Source organism: Aedes aegypti, chromosome 1 (genome assembly GCF_002204515.2).
Source record: "Aedes aegypti strain LVP_AGWG chromosome 1, AaegL5.0 Primary Assembly, whole genome shotgun sequence".
Lineage (NCBI taxonomy): Eukaryota > Metazoa > Arthropoda > Insecta > Diptera > Culicidae > Aedes > Aedes aegypti.
This window is the reverse complement of record NC_035107.1, coordinates 74,714,259-74,734,511: the sequence shown is the minus strand read 5'-3', so window position 1 is coordinate 74,734,511 and position 20,253 is coordinate 74,714,259. Positions and strand designations below refer to the sequence as shown.

Genomic DNA, 20,253 nt, shown 5'->3' with positions numbered 1-20,253 from the left:
CCCTCCCTCCCCGTGTTGCGTTACGTAATATGTGAACGATCCTCAATAGGTGGAGAGAGCGTTACAAATGTAAATCAGTATTCTGTGTTTATATCTTGTGTATTTGGTTTTATTTATTTTATTGTCATCTATTCGTGGATGGAGTTGCAATCATAAAACGCAGGCGTTTAGAAATCAAATTCAATCGTCATTTGAAACCAAAGTTGTTGAAACTGTCGATGTATTTACTGAAACATCGATTAGGATCTTGACGTTGATAATCCTTCGCAAATGGTATTTGATATTTACAATGCTCTCGGAACTTTATCAAATTATATTGTTGAAGCAATGGGCATAGCAATACCGAAATGTGAAGAAAAATGCTCTTGATCCATCATGGAAACGTGAGGTGAGGAGAAAGCAATTTAAATGTACTCGTGATCTACTCCGTGGTTGCTACTCCGTGTTGATCGAAACTGGTAAGGGGCGGTCCATTAATTACGTAAGACATTTTTCGGGATTTTTCAACCCCCCCTTCCCCCATGATAAGATTTTTTGTATGAAAATCCAAAATAAATTGTATGGCGCGTAAGAAATCTCAAACTCCCCCCTCCCCCCCCAAACCCTTACGTAATTAATGGATAGCCCCTAAGAATTGCACTAGGATCCAAATGAATAAGGGGTGGGAGTTTCCGCTTACTCTCGAAGTGCAATTATGGCAGATCTAATATTATTGATCAAAAACGGCGCCGGCCAAGTCCTTACAGTCAGTTGGGATGGGAAAGGAATGTTAGGGTGTAATGATTGTTGCTTCTAGAGACCGAGAATACCTCTGCACCTCTACAATCACCACGGGAAGGGTGTTTATTAGTGAGGGAGGAAAAGATCTGGGAGTCACCATTGGTCAGTGATGTGATCCATGGACAAGGGGGAAAAATACGACTTATACTTAAAGCTAGTTTTTTTTTATTTTTGTCTCTAGAAGTTTTTGGTAAAGATTTAAAAAATACGTCAACATCTGCAGTGTTGAACCATTCAAAATATTTTTTTTTTGAAATGATATGAAAAAGGAATTGTGCCGACACTTGTAGTGACGAACCATACAAAGTTTATTTGAATATTACATAAAAGTAATGCTTTCTTGAAAAAATATTTTAGCATAAGCATGAAACAAGCTCACCAGTTGGTAATCCGTCCTCGACTGAACACGAATATATTTTCACATTCACACAGCGCGAACAGCAAAACTTCTCGGCGTCCCGAAAACGAACCGTCTTGCTTGGGCTTTCCGAAACACTGCCCGAGAGAAAAAAAAAACTAATCCGGCGACGCACACACCGAACACGCTTTCTTTAGCTTTCGGAAGCACCTAAATCAAAAATCGTTGCAAAAAAGATCAAAAACTTGCTAAGCAGTTTTACCGGTTTTTAATCCGGACAATTGAGGTGATCAATACAACTCAAGTAAAATTGAAAAATAAACATTTCACTGCGTCTGGGAATGTTGATTTTCGCCTGGGTATTTCGACCGCATTTTCCGATTATGTTGATAGCCTTTTGAATGCGCCACGGGTCCCGAATCAGTGGTTTAAATCGTGCCGAATTCTGTCACCCTTAATGGCTTTCACAAAGGCGATTCAACCGCTGCTACTGGTTGAATGTTTATCGTCTGCCAGTCAACCAGGGGCGGTAAATCTTGCTCTCTCTGTTCTGGGACGAAATTTCTCCCACAAATCATGCCATGCTGTAGGTAATTTATTTCGATTTTTGTTATTTTTTCGGTATAGTCCTCATGAAGCAGTCTCGGTCGATGATCCTATTCGCATCTCTTCCACCGATTAACAACACACGGGCTTCCCGAGTATGAGAAAATTGCTGCAGAATAACAATTTACGATATTCAATACCAGATCATTTCGCATTCTAACTTTCTGAATAAATTTATAAAGAGCCTTGAATGAACGGTAAAATTCCTCAAATAATATTACAGATAGTTGTTAGTTATCCGTTCCTGCTCGGGTTTGCTTACCCTCCATACAAATTGCCACTCGATTGTTATTGTTTCGCTCTAGAGAAAGCATGGCTCTTCGGGTGTTGAACATGTCATACCTATGTATGACAGAACTTCAAACCCCGCCGTGTCGTAGCTGATGAGAACCATAGCAACAGGCATCCCGTTTCGTCGACAGCAGTCCTCGCAGCAGTCTCGCGAAAAGGATTCAAGTCGTTGCTCCTGATTGTGCCCTTAACACGGTTTCGACTGCGACGATTGACGCCATTCCAACGCAGCTTGGCGTCGCAATAACCATTCCGGGTGGATGTTCTACCAGGCTATGATTGTTGCCTTCTGTTAAGTGGATTCATGCCGATGAGAGGAAAATGTAGTTTTTGCCGACGTTTCTCCATCTCTCGGAACGATACGAACATTACAATTCAGAATACTTGGAGGCAACAAGTGTATAAATTTCCCACTGTGTTCAATGAATGGAATCCTTCTTCCAGAAGATTGGAAATCTTTTTCCGGAATATTGGAAATTTTCTGCCAGATTAGAATTCCTCTAGAAGACAATTGGAAATCTTCATTCAAAGATTGGGTATATGCTTGCAGATAATTTGAAGATTGGAAATCTTTTTATGGAGGATTAGAAATCTTCTTCCAGAATATTGGAAATGATCATACAGAAGATTCGAATCATTCTTTCAGATGATTTTGAAAATCTTCTTGCTTTCAGATGATTTACACATGAGATTTTAAATTTCATTTTGAAAAACTTGTTCCAGAAGATGGGAAATCTTCTCTTTGAAAACCTTCCATTAGAAGATTTGAAATCCTGTTTCAGAATATTGAATAACTTCTTTTAGGAGATTTGACAACTTTTTCCAGAAGATCAAAATTACGTTTTGTCAACTTTATGGAACCAGCAGCTCAAATTGAGAGCAAGCTTTCAACTTCCAGTTCAGTCCCATACATTTTAATGAAAACCAATTAAAGATATGGCTTCATAGCATCCCAGTTGAGACAATAGACCAAATAGATACCAAACAGGACCATCACATGAAATCTGCCATAAAACATCATCTCACGTGCCATAAATCCCCGGCAGCACAGTTCTTAATCAAGTCACACACAAAAAGCGGACAGCAAATTCAGCAACTGAGCAACCAGCTTCAGCGTATTTAACAAATGAGTGATCCGAAAACAAAACAATGACCCACACCCCCAAAAACCGACACGGAACGACTTTCCACCCGCCGCGCGCCGAGCCGAAAGAAGCCTTCGTTCGGTGTCCGGGAATCCGGGTTTACGAGATAAAATTGCCAAACAAAAAAGAGCACGATCAAATATTTGCGCTCGCAATTGACCGTCCCGAACCGAAAGAGAAAAAAAACTCTCCATCCCGAGTGGATCGCAACAGTCACCAGTCGTGTCATTTTTCCGGTTCGATTCACGACTTTGGGATCACGCCCGCTATTTGTCGAGTGTTAAACCCACACCTCCATACACCTACATAGTTGCGTTTGAACGGGATTAAAAACGCGGAGATTAATCCTAAATACTATTCTCACACAGCCAGCCAGAGGTTAGCTCCGGCGGGAGCCAAAGTCAACGTCGTCAACCCGAGCGAGATAAGCTTTGCGCAAATTGCACTCTAAGCACCGTGAGAATGTATGTTGAGGTGAGACGCACCGACGAAAGTCGGTTTCAATCTTTCTTGTAAATTGGGGTCATTTTTCGCCAATTGGCATAGTAAAAAAGCTAGACATCTAAAATTTTCTGACTTTTTCTAGCTGATGGAAACGAACACTTTCTCTGAGCAGAAATTTAATTATTCGTTGTTCTTAAGTGAATAAATGACAGCTAGGGTTTTGTTCTTCTTCGTCGTAAGCGCTACTATTCGTCGTATCAAACTTTAAATGTTCCACTACGGCGGATATTCAAACTTACCTGCAACATAGATTCATTATCCAAGTGTAATTTTGTGAAAGCTGTTATGGTTTGTACACTTGTACATCAAAAATGCAATAAAACTACTGTATTTTGGTAAATAACTTCAGTTCAATCATCCACTTTGCACTTTTTCACCGAAATCGCATGGACGAACACGATTTGAGAGAAATGCTTAGCGATCGACTGAGCTACACCACTTTCCAACACAAGTTTCTTCCCGCCCCCGTAGGTGACTTACTTCGCCGGGCACTTATTTTCACTATGGAAGACCTTCGTACTTCTTCACTGAAGGATTTCATTCCAATCACACGCCGTAAAACTTCAATAAATCACCAAATTTTACGAAATTTCCTCAACCGCCGCGTATTATTAAGAATGTAAACAAAGTTCAATCCGTCGTAGTGAGAAAAAAAGCTTGTGTGCATCAATGTGTGTGCGACGCTCGACGTAAAAATACGATTTCTTTGATTGTGTTGTTTTCGCTGTACTGTGAGCAAATGCCATAATTGGACGGTCAAAAGGAATTGTGTTCATATGTTCGGGCTGAATTTTGATGACGAACAATTAATTTTAAAGGAAATTAGTATATTCCATCATGCTGAAGGAATGGAGGGAGATGCCCATAGATCTATATATTCTAGTAAAACATTTTATTATAGCGTTGATATGTTGTGTTTTGACCACTCAATACACACAGTGAGCCGTAAGTTGTGAGACGAATCTGGAAACTGATTGCGACGGAGTTGAAAACGATACGACGGATTGAGAATACGGTAAGATGCATTTTCTTTGCATTAATTCCAAAAAGAGATCAATATTTATCAAAATGTTATTGTACAATGCTAAAGCCGTTTTGAGAAAGAATTGTTTGGCATCGGTTTGTATCAGCATCATTCACTGCAATACTGGGAAAATTGCAGTTCTCACTGATCAATGCTTAATACGATGGATACTAGCACATCACCCTATTGCTATGTCAAAATTAATTTAGAGAAGTATTGAACAATGTCTTGTTAAGATATAACAAGATCGAAAGTGAAAGGTTTAGTGATTAGCCAACAAAGCGAAGGCTCACTCCTGCCTAGTTTAGGATAGCTCTCAGATCATTTTTCAGCCTAAGAGAACAACTGCGATTAATCTGTTCAGGCTCATGCAAAACTCTACAGTGCAAGTAGCGCTAGTTCATGAATCTAACTTGCGTAAGGGAAACTTCGATCTAGGTAACCTTGCTGACACAGTTTTAACTACTTTCAACAAACATGAAATGACAAACTCGCGTGCCATGTCACGTACATGCATGCTCGTTGCTCACGTTGATACACTCATTTCTGTATTAAAGATAGAGATACTAGAGATTTATGTGCCCTCACAATCGACGTTTCCGTTGAATACCTCTGGTCAGATGTTTGTAAGCTTGTCTTGGAAGATTCTCCCCAGAATATTGGAAGCTTCTTCCTAGGAGCTTGGAAGCTTCGTCCCAGAAGCTTGGAAGCTTCTTCCCAGAAGCTCGGAAGCTTCTTCTTTCCAGAAGCTCGGAAGCTTCTTTCCAGAAGCTTGGAAGCTTCTTTTCAGAAGCTCGGAAGCTTCTTTCCAGAAGCTTGGAAGCTTCTTTTCAGAAGCTCGGAAGCTTCTTTCCAGAAGCTTGGAAGCATCTCCCCATAAGATAGGAAGCTTCTTCCCAGAAGTATGAAGGCTTCTTGTCAGAAGTTTGAAAGCTACTTGTCTTTGGGAAGCTTCTTCTCAGAAGCTTAAACAGGTTCTTCTCGGAAGCTTGAAAAGCTTCTACTCATTAACCTGGCATGTTTCTTATCAGAAACCAGAAATGGCTTTTCTCTGATGTTTAGAACCCATAGAAGATGCTTATCATAAGCATAATTGCAATTTTCTGAGGTTGGACATTTTCTCAGATGCTAGGAAGCTCTTTTCAGCAGCTTCTTTCCAGAATTTTGCAGGTTTCGAATCAAAATCTAATCAGAAACGAATCAAACTTAACGAGGTTTTTTCTCCAAAAGCTTAGTATTTTGGAGAGACTTTATTCAGAAAGGTTTCTGAGAAGTTTTTTTTTCTTTAGTAGCTTGGAATGCTTCTCCTCAGATGCCTGAAAAAATATTATTAAAATAATTCTCCCAGGAAAACATCTTCACTTCAAAAGTTTGAAAAGCTTTTTCCAGAACGAAGCGTTAGAAATAAGCACTCCAGGAGTTCCTCCAGAGGATGTATCATATAATCATCTCTCTAAAGGAGAGATCATATGAGGATCTTTTTATGAAATTCTCTTGTGAAACTCCTGGAAATTTATCTAAGAGTGTTTCGAATAGTACCTGCATGAATTTCATCAAGCATTTCTCCTCTGATAAACCTAAAACTCATAATTTATAAGGAAATCCAATGAATGGCTCTAAGAATTCCTCGACCATCTTCAAGCAATTCCTAGCTATTATTCCAGAAAGATTCTTGAAATTCTTCCACAAATCATTCAGTGCACTCTACTTGAAAATCCTATAAGAATGACGTTAGAAATTCCACAAAAGATCCCATCAATGTTTTCTACGAATGTTCTCATTCGGATAACTCCAAGAAATCTTTTTAGGGAGTCTTCGTAAACTCCTACTGTATTTATCTAAGAAACCTTTTTAAAGAATTCGTATCAACAAAGCTTCAATTATCAAAATATGTATCAAAACGCTAAATAACTTTCTCAAAACATCGAGTTAGTCTAGCATAAATAAAATATTGATTACCATCGTTGTGCACCGGCTAGGCACTAGCTGCAATTCACCTCATCTTGGCTTCTTCGTACTACCACAAGAAAATCCATCCCATGATTACAGTCAACCCCTGGAAACAATGATTCGAGTGTACGACTAACCCTCGCCAATTCCTCTATCGGTATCATTATCTCGACACCAAAAAGACAATCTGAGAGAGGGTGATTCCCAAATAAGCAACACCGAACCGCATCATCATCATCGGCAACAGTACGAGACTCAGTCGAAAAGAGACACAATCTCTCGAATCTCGACCCCCGGCAGCCCAATGTGTATCTTCTTCTCGGAGCGACAAAATGCAAGCCATATGGGACCAATTTTCTGGTCAAATGAATTTTTACCCGGCTCTTCGAAGGGTTCGTTCCCGTGGCTACATGTGGCTTCTTCCAGTATGCATCATGTTAATCACAGCCCACATTAGCATTAGCTTCGAAGTTCCGAGCGGGGTTTCGCATGTCCCTTCTTTGACTAACTGCTCCTTGGGGTCCATTTAGCTCTGGGTCCGATTTTGGCTAACGATTGTTTAAATTTGGAAGGCGATTCACTTAACCTCCCTAATACATTACAAATTATTATAAAGCGTAAGAATGAATAAACAAATTACAAATTACAAATTATGCATAAAGGGTCAAAATGGTAATTCCAAAAACTCCTCAAAAGATTCAGGATTCCTCCTAGCAATTGGACAGGAGATTTATTCAATAATTCTACCAGTGATTCCACCAAAAATTTGACCTTCATTTCACTAGACATTCCTCCAGGGATTTCTCTGAGCATTCTATTATGGATGATTCCAAAAATTTCACCAAGGATTCCTCCAGAACTTTTACCAGAGATTCTCCCTAGAGTTCCATTGGATTGAAAATTGCAATGCATTGCATTTCAATTAGAAATAAATTGTTATTTCAGGATTTCCTACAAGAATTCCATCAGAAATTCTATGAGGGATTCTTTCGAGGATTCTACCAGTGATTTTTCCAAAAATTTGCCCCAGACATGCCTCCAGAAATTTCAGGAAGGATTTTTCCAAGAATTCCATAAGGGATTCCTTTGAAAATTCATCCTTGGATTCCCACACAAATTCACCCAGGAATTGATCATGTTTTCATACCAGGAATTTGTATGGGCTCCGTGGCCGTGTGGTTAGTGTCAGCAAAGTATTTGTTATGTAGGGATTATATGAAGGAACACTAGAAACTATTTTAATGTTTCTACAAGGATTGAAAAAAAAACCTTCTGAGATTCCTTTTAGAATATCTCCCAAATTATTCCAGGGATTACTAGAGTAATTTTTACAGAAATTCTTCAAGTGATTGTTTGGTTATTTCTTCTGGAATTTCTTCAGGAAATCTTCCAGTTATTTTCATTTGGATTTCTTCAATTATTCCATTCAGAGATTCCTTCAGCAGTAACAAAATTTTGTTCCTTGAATTCCAACATAAAACATGATTTTTTCCGGGATTCACCTTGTGAATGTTTCAGAAAACTTCCAGAGTTTTCTCAAACATTCTTCTTGAATTTTCTGCACGAATTCTTCCAAAGACTTTTCTTGGTATTCAGTTTGCAGAGTCTTCTTATATTTTTTTTTTCAAATACTCCAAACACAATTCATACAGGCAGTGTTGTGAGCAACTCAAATTTTCATAACATAACTTACGTTTTTCTAATGTTTACCCAAACAAAGCAACGATTTATTGTTAGTCTGATACAATTATAGTGATCCATTCTAACGTAAACAACAACATTCGGTTTTCATGAGTTTTTGGCTGGTTTAATTCTTGAATCATTTTTGACGGTTTGAGTGATTTTTTTTTATAAACTCAAGCATGAGATTTCCGAAGCAGATCTCTAATGAGTTTGCTCTCGCAGGAGAGCTCATTGATTGAGATTTGAGTGTGAGTCTGAGAACGGGAAGATTATCTGTTTGAGTTGTTTGAGTTGTTTGACTTAAAGGAATAATAGTTATTGAAGAACTGCTTTTCGAATTCTTGAAAAAATCCTGAGGATGAATTTCATTCAGAGTTCCTGGCGAAATTCCTTGACGATTTCCTGTAGTGATTCTTTGGCAAATACTCGAGGTGCACATATAGCAATCAGTATTAGAGTTTTTATAGTTGTTCTTGTTTTTTTTTAAACAGAAATCCCAATCAGAATCGATGGAAAGATTGTAGAAAAAAAGGAAACCCTAAAATCTTTTCAACAAAAAAAAACAAGTAAAGTAAAATGAAACATCGTGAAACGAAATGCAGAATCGAAACAAAGCAGCCAAAGAGTTAACCAGATATACGATTGCAGAGTACCTAACAATTCAAAATATAAATGAACCCCGATGGTATACAAAGAATATTGTTGAAATTGGTGGAGGTGCACGATATCCGTATGACATTTCTTAAGCTTTACAGATGTCTCTAGAGGCTCGGTAGTAATAAATGTTGAAACAAAAAGTGAAAAACATCACCAGAAGATTCAGTAACTATAGTAAATCTTGTCATCGGAGTTATTTAAAATTCGCTGCTCATCCGATAAGCTCATAAACAATGTTTTTTTACCTACAACGTGTTTAATTTTAATCTGCCCTCATTTTATTTTTTTGTCAGGATTGAAATTTGGACCAAAATTGGACCAACCAAGAGAGATCGTTATTTGCCTTTTTTCTGATTGAATGTTTCGGACGATCAAGAATCTGGTTCTGTTATGGTTCAATTCGAGTGAGCCTTTAGTTTATAAGATATTTGTTATAACGTTTTAGAAAAGATGAAGAGGTTTTGTGCCTTTTTGAGAAGATCTAATTAAATGATCACTCAAAAGGGGTTTCCCTCTTCCAAAATTTTAGTTAAAATGAAAAAAAAAAAAAAATAAATAATAAACGGAGTTTTGTGATCAAGTAGGAATATATTAAAAACATATTGTTTGAATATTAAGTCAAGCTAGCTGTATACCAAAATTGATGCCCACAGTTTCATTATGATTTGAAGACCTTCAGATTATCAATATGCATAGCAGTACATTTTCCGAGCTATATGAAGCTTTATGGGCAGGAATAAGAATGTTTCACGTAAATTGGGTGAGTATAGACTATAGTAGATTTGATAGTTTATGAGAACCTGAATTCCAAGGTAGTTTGACTTCAATTATCAAATTTCTTGTCAAAATTGGTGAACACGTCTGTTAAAGCTTAGTGAGTGCTGTCATTCACTAAACGTTGACATCATTCGCTTAAAAATGATTTATAGATCTGAAATATGGCCGAAATTTCAGAATGTTTTGGATGTCTTAGGTAAATTACACATTGTAACTTATTACAAGTAACGGGTCTGTTCACTTTTTGTATGAAAACCTTCCGTTACCTAATGATAAATGAGTTCTAAAAAGAAGTTTATGTGATTTTACCCTAAGTGGCCAAGAGATATTCTGTAACAACTTTGTCCACAATACTCCGAATCTTTACATTCCAATTACGTATAAAATTTATTAGATGAAATTTTAGTGAAGCAATCCTCAAAACTTCGTTGAATATATTGAGTTATACTCAAATACGAGCAATTTTAATTTAATATGCCAGCCTATGCGTTGAAAAAAGTATTCCTATAGCAATAACTATCCATCATGTTTATTGCCAGGAATTCATCCATATATTTCAATAGGGTTTCCTTCTAACTAAGCATCATAGAAAAGGCATGAGAAATCGTGTGTGAAATGGAAGAAAAGCTTTCTACTACTATCAGGAACTGGTATCCTTAGGGAATCCGGAACTGGCTTCCTTCTAGAATCTGAAATTATACTTCCATGGCAATTTCGAATGAGGTTTAAATATGGAATGACATTCTTACTAAAACTCGGAATGGGATTACTATCGAAATTTAAAAAATATTATCTAATATATTAACTCACACAACCAGTTTGTATGTAAAACGAAATATATTTTTGCATTATACGATGCTCGTGTGTGCATAGTTTCACATATAAGATGTCACACAACTGCCTTATAAGTAACAAAGTGGAGGCGATATACGTTCTTACGTGTTTATATGGGACGAAACTAAATGTAGAAACGAAGTCGTGTTCTTATCCAAATCCAAAATGGGATTCCCTCTCAGATCTTGAATGAAACCACAGAAATGTTGAATGGGATTCCTACCGCATTGCTGAAAAGGGCTCGTGATAAATCCGAATCCGGAATGGTATTCATACTAGATGCTGAATTCTCTCAGATAATATGGATTACTCTCCAAATATATTATGGAAGGGATTTCTACTGGAATGTTGCCGATTACCAAAAAAAAATTCTTTTCGGAATCAGAAATCCAGAATGGGATTTTAACCAAAATGATGATCCAAATTTGAGATTCATTCTGAAATATAGATCAGACTCCTAAACTAAGTTGAGTATCCTGAGTTGAGACACGGGGTTAGTGTCTTCATTAACCTTCATCACGAAATTACTTTCAGAATCCTTGATTCTTATTTAATATAGTCGTTTGCTCAAATATCTGCACAATGCGTACATTTCAATATTGATCTATTTCAACCATCTTCTACGAAATACACTTCGTCATCCCTTTCCCTTTTTTGCCAGCATCACCCAAAAATTGTGCACTTGCTCCCATAATCCAATAATAATTAACCGATTTCCATCCGTCTGTTCGTCATACATGGAAAAGATGATGATGTAATCGCATTGTGTTATCACAATTAAACAAATTACACCGACATAATAGCGCTCAATTAGATCACGATTTCGTTCGGTTTCTCGAAGCAGAAAGACGGAGTGCACCCTCTCCCTGCTGTAATGTCGAATGCTGTACGAAGAGGCATCGAATTACACAAAAGTCACCCTTGCCATGACTGCGCATAGAGGAACAGCTTCCTGCCCTACCGAAGGGTCCGCTAGGGAAACGAGGGATTAACAAAAAACGTCACGTAAAATGCTACATCGGTACCATCATCATCATGAACGTCAGGGGAAAAACTTTTCGTGAAAACAAATTGCTCAATTTTTCCCTCACCTCGCATTGCTTTCCCCTCCCTTGGAACTGAAATTTGTTTATTTATGATTATCTTCGAAGAAAAACGAACCCGATCGGAAAGGCGTTACTAAATTGAAACACAATTCTATCAACTGTTGATCAACGTTTGTTGTATTCAGATACACGTATGAAACGTGTTATGAAAACATTTCATCGTAATATCATAATATTAACTAATTGGTTTCAATAAAATTACCGTTTATTGTATTGAGAATACAAACATACAGTTGCAGTCATAGTATGAAATAAATACGAAATTAATTCGACATCGACCTGATTTTAACCCGATGTCAACCTAATATTGGTCCGACATCGGGTACAATTTAACCCGACACCTGATAAACAAATCTCACGTAGCTTTTCAAAAGACTATCTAACATTGAGAGGCTCTCCTTGTTTGCAGTCCCTTTAATCAATCACTGAGCACATTAACCTTTTCAGTTGCGTATTTTTGTATGAAACGCTAGCCAAGGAGAAATATCTGTTATAGTTTTGTTAGTCAGAGTATATATTGTAACATTTTTTGTTATTTCAACACCTGATCAGCTTGTTTTATAACTCTCTTAATATTTCTTTAGGTAATCAAAATCAGTTAATATATTTCTGTTTCCCTCTTCTGATCGGGATAGCCTCAGCTATGAAACCTTGTAGACAGAGTGTCTCTTTGTGTGACTCCTAGCGGAGCAAACTCATCCCAACCGAGAGAGAGAGAGAACAAGGAGGGTGATCAATTAGCCGTGAAGGAAAAGAAAGAGGACGATCATACGACGAAGGCGATGCACACCGATCTGCTTTCACTCCTGGAAGCTCGAGTGGCCCACACAATGACAAACAATCGCGCTCCAGATTGAGCGTGACCAAGCGACACTCCTCCGCGTCGGTCGTAACTTCGTGGGTTTGTGGAAACGCAACAGCTGGTGTATGCAAAATATATTGCCCGCTTATGACAGGTTTATTGAGATTAATCGAGGTGATGCGCTTCGGGAGCGATTCGTGGTTAAGTCGTTTGAGGGATGGTTTGCGTGTAAAAATCATCATTGGATTTTTATAAAACTTTCTTGTGTCTTAGAAAAAATTAAGTGTAGATAACAATAGTTCTCTGTAATAAATAACTACGCTACTTGACCCTCTCCTGTTGCATTTTTTCTTCTATGGATCGCTAAGCATGGACATTATCTTTCGATCTATGGTGAAAAACTACTCAAAATGTTTAGTATTGTCGAAAAAAGAGCGAGAGATGAGAGAATCTCTCATTATTACAAAGGTCCTTCAGTAAATTAACATGACATAAAACAAGTTTATTATCTAGGCAAAGGACATTCCCTAGCATCGTGGTAACGTCCGCGACTAAAAAAGGTGTCTACTTTCGATTAATGATCGATCCAGATTCTTTTCGTAATGGAAATTTTCACGACTTCCTTCGGACAGAGTATAGTCGTACCTGCCACTCGATATATGAACGCAAAATGGCCACTTTGACTAAAAGAGCTCTCGGTTTATATTTGTGAAAGTGTTCATAGGAAACCATGCTGAGAAGCAGGTTTTATACCAGAGGAGATGTAATGCCAAGAAGAAGAAGATGAAGAAGAAGAATTTATCATTTACAAGTGTAACATTGAAAAAGATTGTGAACTTTCGAGGAAATTTAACAGATTTGAAGTAAATAAGCAACTAGTACTCTGATACACAGTGCTTCATATTGATTGCAACACTGCTAAAATGAATGTCCTAAATAAAGCATAACGTGCCTCTGAAGCCGGTCTGGGTCTCTGCACATTGCTCAATTCCGAGTAATGAGAAGACGAACCCACTAGACAAGTACAAATCGCTTTTCTAGGATTTTTTACACTTGCTCGTCAACAGGTGACTAACATAGGATAATGGAGATTTGGGTAGTAGATAACACTCTATTATCTTTCCGGTATCGAAGAAGTAATCCATAAGATAACATTAGGATACGGCTTCGGAGCAGCTGATACCATCGCTCACATACACAGCAAAGAATCGTTGATTTCACTACACATCGTTAGATTTTTATTACAATTAATACTATAATGATATGGATGAAGAGAGGTGATTTGGCTGTATACTAGGCCGTCCCTTATTTTTCGAAAATGCGAAATGTTATAAGTTCGTCATTGTAAAGTGCTCGTCTTGGTAAGAAAAAAAATCAGGTAAAAATTTGAAGTCCGTACGTGGAAGCTAAGTGGTCTCCCAACGACCCTAAAGGTATTAGATGTAGATTACCCCGTGCGCAAAATCGAGCTCGCTGCTCTAGTGCACCTAGCATGAATAGGAAAAGCCACCAGTAACAAATCCTCCAGCTATTTAAACTATCTGGCGTTTAAATTTGTGATAGCTTTTTTTGTTTATCAATACCGGTAAATGAAGCTCCGAGCTATTTGTTCCTTGTTTCCTCTTTTAAGTGTGTTTCATTAGATTCCTAGATTTCGATAGTAAAGATCGAGATAGGAAAAATCAAGTAAGGGAGAGTATACTGTATTTCTGCTCTAGGAATTACTCTAGAAATTAAACCTGGAGTTCCTCCAAAATATCTTGCAGCAATAGTGTCTGAAAATACCGTCGTTGGGGGTGACAATGGGCCAAAAAGGGATATGTGCGATTTATTTTTTGAATAACTATCGCAATTTAACTCCAATAAACTTCAAATTTGGTGTGTATGTACTCTGATGGTACATTAACGACTGTTCAAAAAATTAAAGACAAATATTTATTCACAGCGGCACCACAAGTGAATGAAAAATGACCCAATCTCACCCCATAGAGGGGGTGACATTGGGTCACTGTAATTAAAATAACTTGTTTTTGAGAATATGATTTCATAACCATTCACAACTGAAAAATATTGATAAAAAACGATGCAAACAAGATAAAAAGATATCTAAGATGTTTCTCAAGTATGATAAAGCCACTTAAAAGAAAGATTATACTGAAAATTGAAGAGCTATGAGAAAAAATATGTAAACCCAACATTTATCGTCAAGTTTACATAAATTTTCTTGGTTTTTCCCTCAAATTGTCTTCAAAGTCTCATCCCCATTGCTATAAAGCCCATTCAGTTTCCCCAAAGGTGTACTGAAACAGTGATTATTTTAAACCTTCACAAATAGTTAAATTTCGGTGCGACTTTCCACGATCAATAAATTTCAGGCAGAAGTTGACGTCATAATCCCAGTATTTCAGTGATCTAACTCATTTGTACTTCCGTGAGATGTTTCTATTATATGAAAACACTGATAAATAATCAAATTTAGAAAAAAACACCTTTTTGATCAAAATTTACGATGTTGCTGTGCACGAAACACAGTTGAAAATGCGTTGTATTGTTATTCAATGCACGGAATACTCAAGTAGACTTGTTTGATTTTTCAGAGATGCTGTATTTAGAAAGAATGAACACATCTTAATGAAAAAAGAGAACACCCGGCACCGTAAAATGTCAAAAAAGTGGACTTGGAATTTCATTTACTATCGTTCTTGCTTGACCCAATCTCACCCCCATTTTCAATGTTTTAGACATCGTACCGAAAAAAATGATTTTTTTTTGTGGGAAAATCAAACAGACTCCGGAAAATACCTGTAATGTGTAATGAAAAGATTTTCAACATACTACTAATACAACGATAGAGGCTAGAGTGCATGCGTGATATTTTGTACAGGAGAAATTTAATGTTGTAAATTTTATCTAGTTCCAACATCCAAGTTTATTGATGTAGTAAACAAAAACTACTATTTCTAAAAATGTATATTGTTATGAATTATGTGTAATAATATGTTCCCTAACATATGAATTATTAATTTTAGTAATATCAGCGTTATTAGCTGAAATATTTCACAAAACATATTTTTCCGTTTTGACCCAATCTCACCCCCTAGACCCATTGCCACCCCCATCGACGGTATCTTTGAGCTTCTTGCGATATAAATATTTGAAAATAGTAAATTGGCAAAGAAAGTTTGAAGTTATTAATAAAGGGAACGCTCATAGAATATTTCGCAGCAGATCAAGCTCTGTCCCAGTTTGGACATAACATTTGATGAAAATTACTTGGTTGAAGAAGGGAAAATTTATTTGCAAAATCTTATCCCAAGATCTATAATTGCAGCATAATGCAAAAATAGCCTATATACGAGAGCAGATTATTTTTCGTTGAAAATGTTTAAGACTCTAACGCAAAAAAAAAACTTCTCACAGCATAACTTAAATGAACAACACATTGTTTGAAAGAATTTATTGTGGGAAAACTTTTGAACGATTCAATATAAATTTTGATTTTGGAAGTGTACAACAAAAACACTGTCTATTATTGAAAGAAAGGAAAATTTGTGATTGAAATATGTTTTTTATAGCATATCTCGATAGGAGATCATGTGTTTGTAAAAAAATATGTAAAACATTGGAAAATTTAAAAGTAATTATCATTCTAACAGCACGTCTTGCAAGAATTGATAAAACAGCAAAATATAAAAATGGTTAACATTTAGCTTAACTTAATAATAAAATATAAAAAAAACAGTATAAATATCAAGAACAGCCTATTTTTAAAAGAAGGCAAAATTTATGATTCAATAGAGGATGAGACGCCAAAAATAATGGCGGCATAATTAAACAAAAAGACATCAAAAATTGCGTTAATCATCATCGAAGTGATTGTACAACTTATCCCCGAATGTCGTTTCACCGAATGTCGTTTCTCCGAATGTCGGTTCCCCGAATGCCAGTTCCCCGAATGACCCTTTTCCCCGAGTGTCATTTCTCCGAATGACCCGTTTCCCCGAAAAGTTGTGCAGTTTAAATAGGTGCTATAATAGTCTTCAGTGGCTAAAGAACCGCCAATTAAATAAAGAAGGGTGCATATCAAATTACCAGTTCATTCACCACCCTGAAATGTATAAAGTTATGACAATTATGAATCCCAAAGTATTTTCGAGGAACTGGAGTTCGGGATTACAACATACGTAGAACCGATCTTCGGGGAAAAGTAGCACAACCCATCGAAGTCATCGATTTTTCGTTTCGCTGATAACTTGAGCAAATTGTTATATCGATTGCCACCCTTTTGTAAGATGGAAACAAAAAAATATCTAAAAATAAAGCTCCAAAGAACATGTATGTAATATATATAAAAGAAGGTGAAATTTATTTAAATTTCAAATCAACAGTTTTGTACCTTTAATTATAGTTTTATCATATTTAAAAAAAACATAGAATGTTTGAAAGAAGGGTAAAATTGTGCTAAATATATCAAAATCTTCAGTGCAAAAATGTATTCCGAAAGCGGAACTCAAATAAAGAATAAATATTTGAAAGAGGGGTAATTTTTGGATAAATTATAAAATAGTATTGGCAATAACTTTCCTAATATGCTTTAGTTTATTCAAGAGCATATGATTGTTGAATAAAGTGACGTTTTGTATCAATTGACTCCACAAGCTTCCTGTTATCATCAGAAAGATTCAATAGAAACGTAAAAACGAATGTCATCTTAAGAAATTCTTGGTTTCAGACTCATTATGCCAAACGACTTTATACCAAATGACCATTATGCCAAACGGCTTTATGCCAAACGACTTTATGCCAAATGACCTACCACCGCACAGTGGTACCGCCCATAGGTCATAAATCGAAAAATAAATTGTCTTGGTTGTCATTCCTTTACCTTTTCGTGGATCAATTATGATCTCAAGAATGTAAAAACAGAAACATTAAAGACGTTCCTGTATGACATGCATAGTAAGGCAATGAATGATTGAGTGTATTTTTCATATGTGAAAAATTCGTTAAAAATTAAGCGATTTCAGCACTTTGTTTATTGTCTTCGCAAATCAGAATCAAATGATTTTTCAATCAGTTTAGATTACCGAACATAAGTACAGATGTATATCTATCACTTCCGATACGTTTTAGAGTGTTATTTGGCATCTAGGAGTCAGTATTGATGTGAGTAATGAGGATAGAAAGATACTCACTTCGTAACAACATCACTTTATTTGAAGTCCGTTTTTAAATATGTTCTTAATCACATTTAATCAAACTTCTGCCATCAAAAGATCATGTTTGAGTAGGAAAATGAACCTGTGAAGGTTCTAGCTGCAAATATTTGTAAATAAGTTAGCAGCGTGCCTTCAAAGTTGTGAGTTTTTACCAATAAAGGCAATGGTAAAAATATTCATAGAATTGATTACATACCAGTATATTTGTTGCTAACTGGAATGAATACACAAAATAACGAAATTTTCACTACTCATACTTCAATTTGATATGAATGCACATGCAACATTGTATATTGATTTAACAAGTAGTTTAAGCGAGGGCTCTGAGACAATAAAATAATATTAAATTAGTATTGGTACAACAGCCATTCTAATATGTATGACATGATTTCCCAAAGTGTGGGAGGAATGACATAAAATTATTCTTGTATTTATTTTGAGCATCAAAACAAGATATTCAACGATATTCCAGCATCTATATAATATATATACAGTGCTAAAAAAATAAAATTGTGGGAATAAAAAATATTAAAAAGCAACAAATATTACCAAAGTCATTACTCAGTTGTAAATATTTGAAACTTAAGGTTAATTACATCAATTGACATATTCGTTATTTGGTTTTGGTAAAGATTTGATGTGAAATTGGCATTATTAATTAATAAGTATTTCAAGTATTTATTTGGTATGTACATCTTCGGCACTTAGAAAAGTGTTCATTAGCTTTCTACATCCACATACCAAAAAGTAGAATTCTGAGCATGTGAAGCAACTCTGTGAGGGGAATCGTCTCAAGTTCGATATTAATAATCCTAATATATTGCTTTCGATCTATAGATTTAATGGTACTTATCAATAAAATATTAAATACTATTGTTATTTTTGGACACGGAAAGAGAGATAATTGCAAGTCAGTTTTCTGCACTAATAATAATTCATATAACAAAGCATTCGCAATATGATCTCGCATCCTAATTAGAATTTTTAAAGTGATATCAATAACGGCATCAACATCGATGGAGTTTTAACAGTCAAAAATAATTAATTTGGCAATTTCTGATGGTATTTATCATCGGATATTGAGTTAAATGATTTATGACCGCTTCGTAAAACAAATGGAACCACTGTGCACCGTCAGATTGGCATGAAATTTTAATAGTAGCTTGAAAATAATTTCAAATTTGCTAGCTTTTCAGAAACAAACTTTCAAGCGATCGCTAATCTCCAGTTTTGATAAAAATGATTAAGTTTTGAATTACAAATAATTTTTAAATGTAAATCGACGACGAGCCTGGTGTAGTGGTTAGAACTTACGCCGAGGACCTGGGATCGAATCACATTTCCGAGACAGTCACTTTTGACAGAACGGTTAAATTGACGACTTCATTCGGAATGGTAAGGAAGCCTTTGGTCCCGAGATGATCTAGCTCAGGGCTAAAAATCTCGTTAATTAAAGATAGGAAAAAATGGAAATTATTTGAGCTATGTGCCCTTTGGCACTAAGCAGAATAAAATTTGTCAGTAAAATTGATCGTTTTAAAAATATTTGCCATTTTTCGCAAAATGAGAGGGTCTTGTTAATTCAATAGTTTGTGTTCCAAATATTGCTCAATTACAGTGAAATGCATAATATTTCTGAGTTGTAGTGAAAATTTCAGGTCAATGAGACCAGTAGAAGCCGAGATCTAGGCATCCAAACTTGACCATTTTGTATGAAAAATGGTCATTTTTTTCTGTCCAGTACTGTATATCCGAGTCATTAGGCCTACGTTTTGAGAGGTGTGCCTTCTGAGCACTACATCCTGTAACACTTTTCGCGTTCTATTTAATACAAGTAATCTCGAGTAATACATAATACATAAATTCATCGATCTACTTACGTTTCAGCTTCTCCAGCGGCTCATGCAGCACCGACGTCGGGTGCTGATGGTGATGGTGATGCCCACTGAGATCCGGATTACCATGATGCAGATGGCCCAGCCCACTGTTGATTCCCGGGCTCATCAGGCTGGTCAACGCCGAACTCACACTGACGCCACCCGTCACCGAATCGTGCAGCGACCCGTGATGGTTATGGCTGTTGTGATTGTGGTGCAGGTGATGATCCGAGGTCCCATTCTGATGATTGGTTCCTCCTCCACCTCCGCCACCACCACCCGTTCCGCCTCCATTCCCGACCAGATCCTGCAGGCAGAGCCCGCTGCCGTCGGTCATCGAGTCGAGCCCGGTGCCATTCCCGGCGCCGCCAGCACCAGTTCCCGCTCCGCCTCCACGTTCCATCACGGACTGTGGATATAACGAGCTCAACTGGTTATGGCCACCGCCCGGGAAGATGTCCTTGTACGGCCGGAGATAAATCGTTTTGACTGTTTTCTCGTACCGGGGGTCTCAAAAATTGGGGATCGCTGCTTCCGGACAGCGGTCGATGCTTTCGCGCACTCGCGACGCTTTTTTCTTCCGCTCTCTCTGTAACTTCTGCCGAAGAGTCGTTGAACCTGGAATTAAAATGAAAATATA

At 36.9% G+C, this 20,253-nt stretch overlaps 1 protein-coding gene across 1 annotated transcript in view; it reads right to left on the bottom strand.

Moving 5' to 3' along the window:
• The window catches only part of LOC5569918 (pituitary homeobox homolog Ptx1), a 181,910-nt gene that overhangs the window by 118,130 nt on the left and 43,527 nt on the right, over positions 1-20,253 (bottom strand). The window contains exon 2 of the mRNA XM_001658768.2: positions 19,617-20,231. Coding sequence (XP_001658818.2) covers positions 19,617-20,016 — 400 coding nt within the window. The 5' untranslated portion in view covers positions 20,017-20,231. The remainder of the gene's footprint in view (positions 1-19,616; positions 20,232-20,253) is intronic.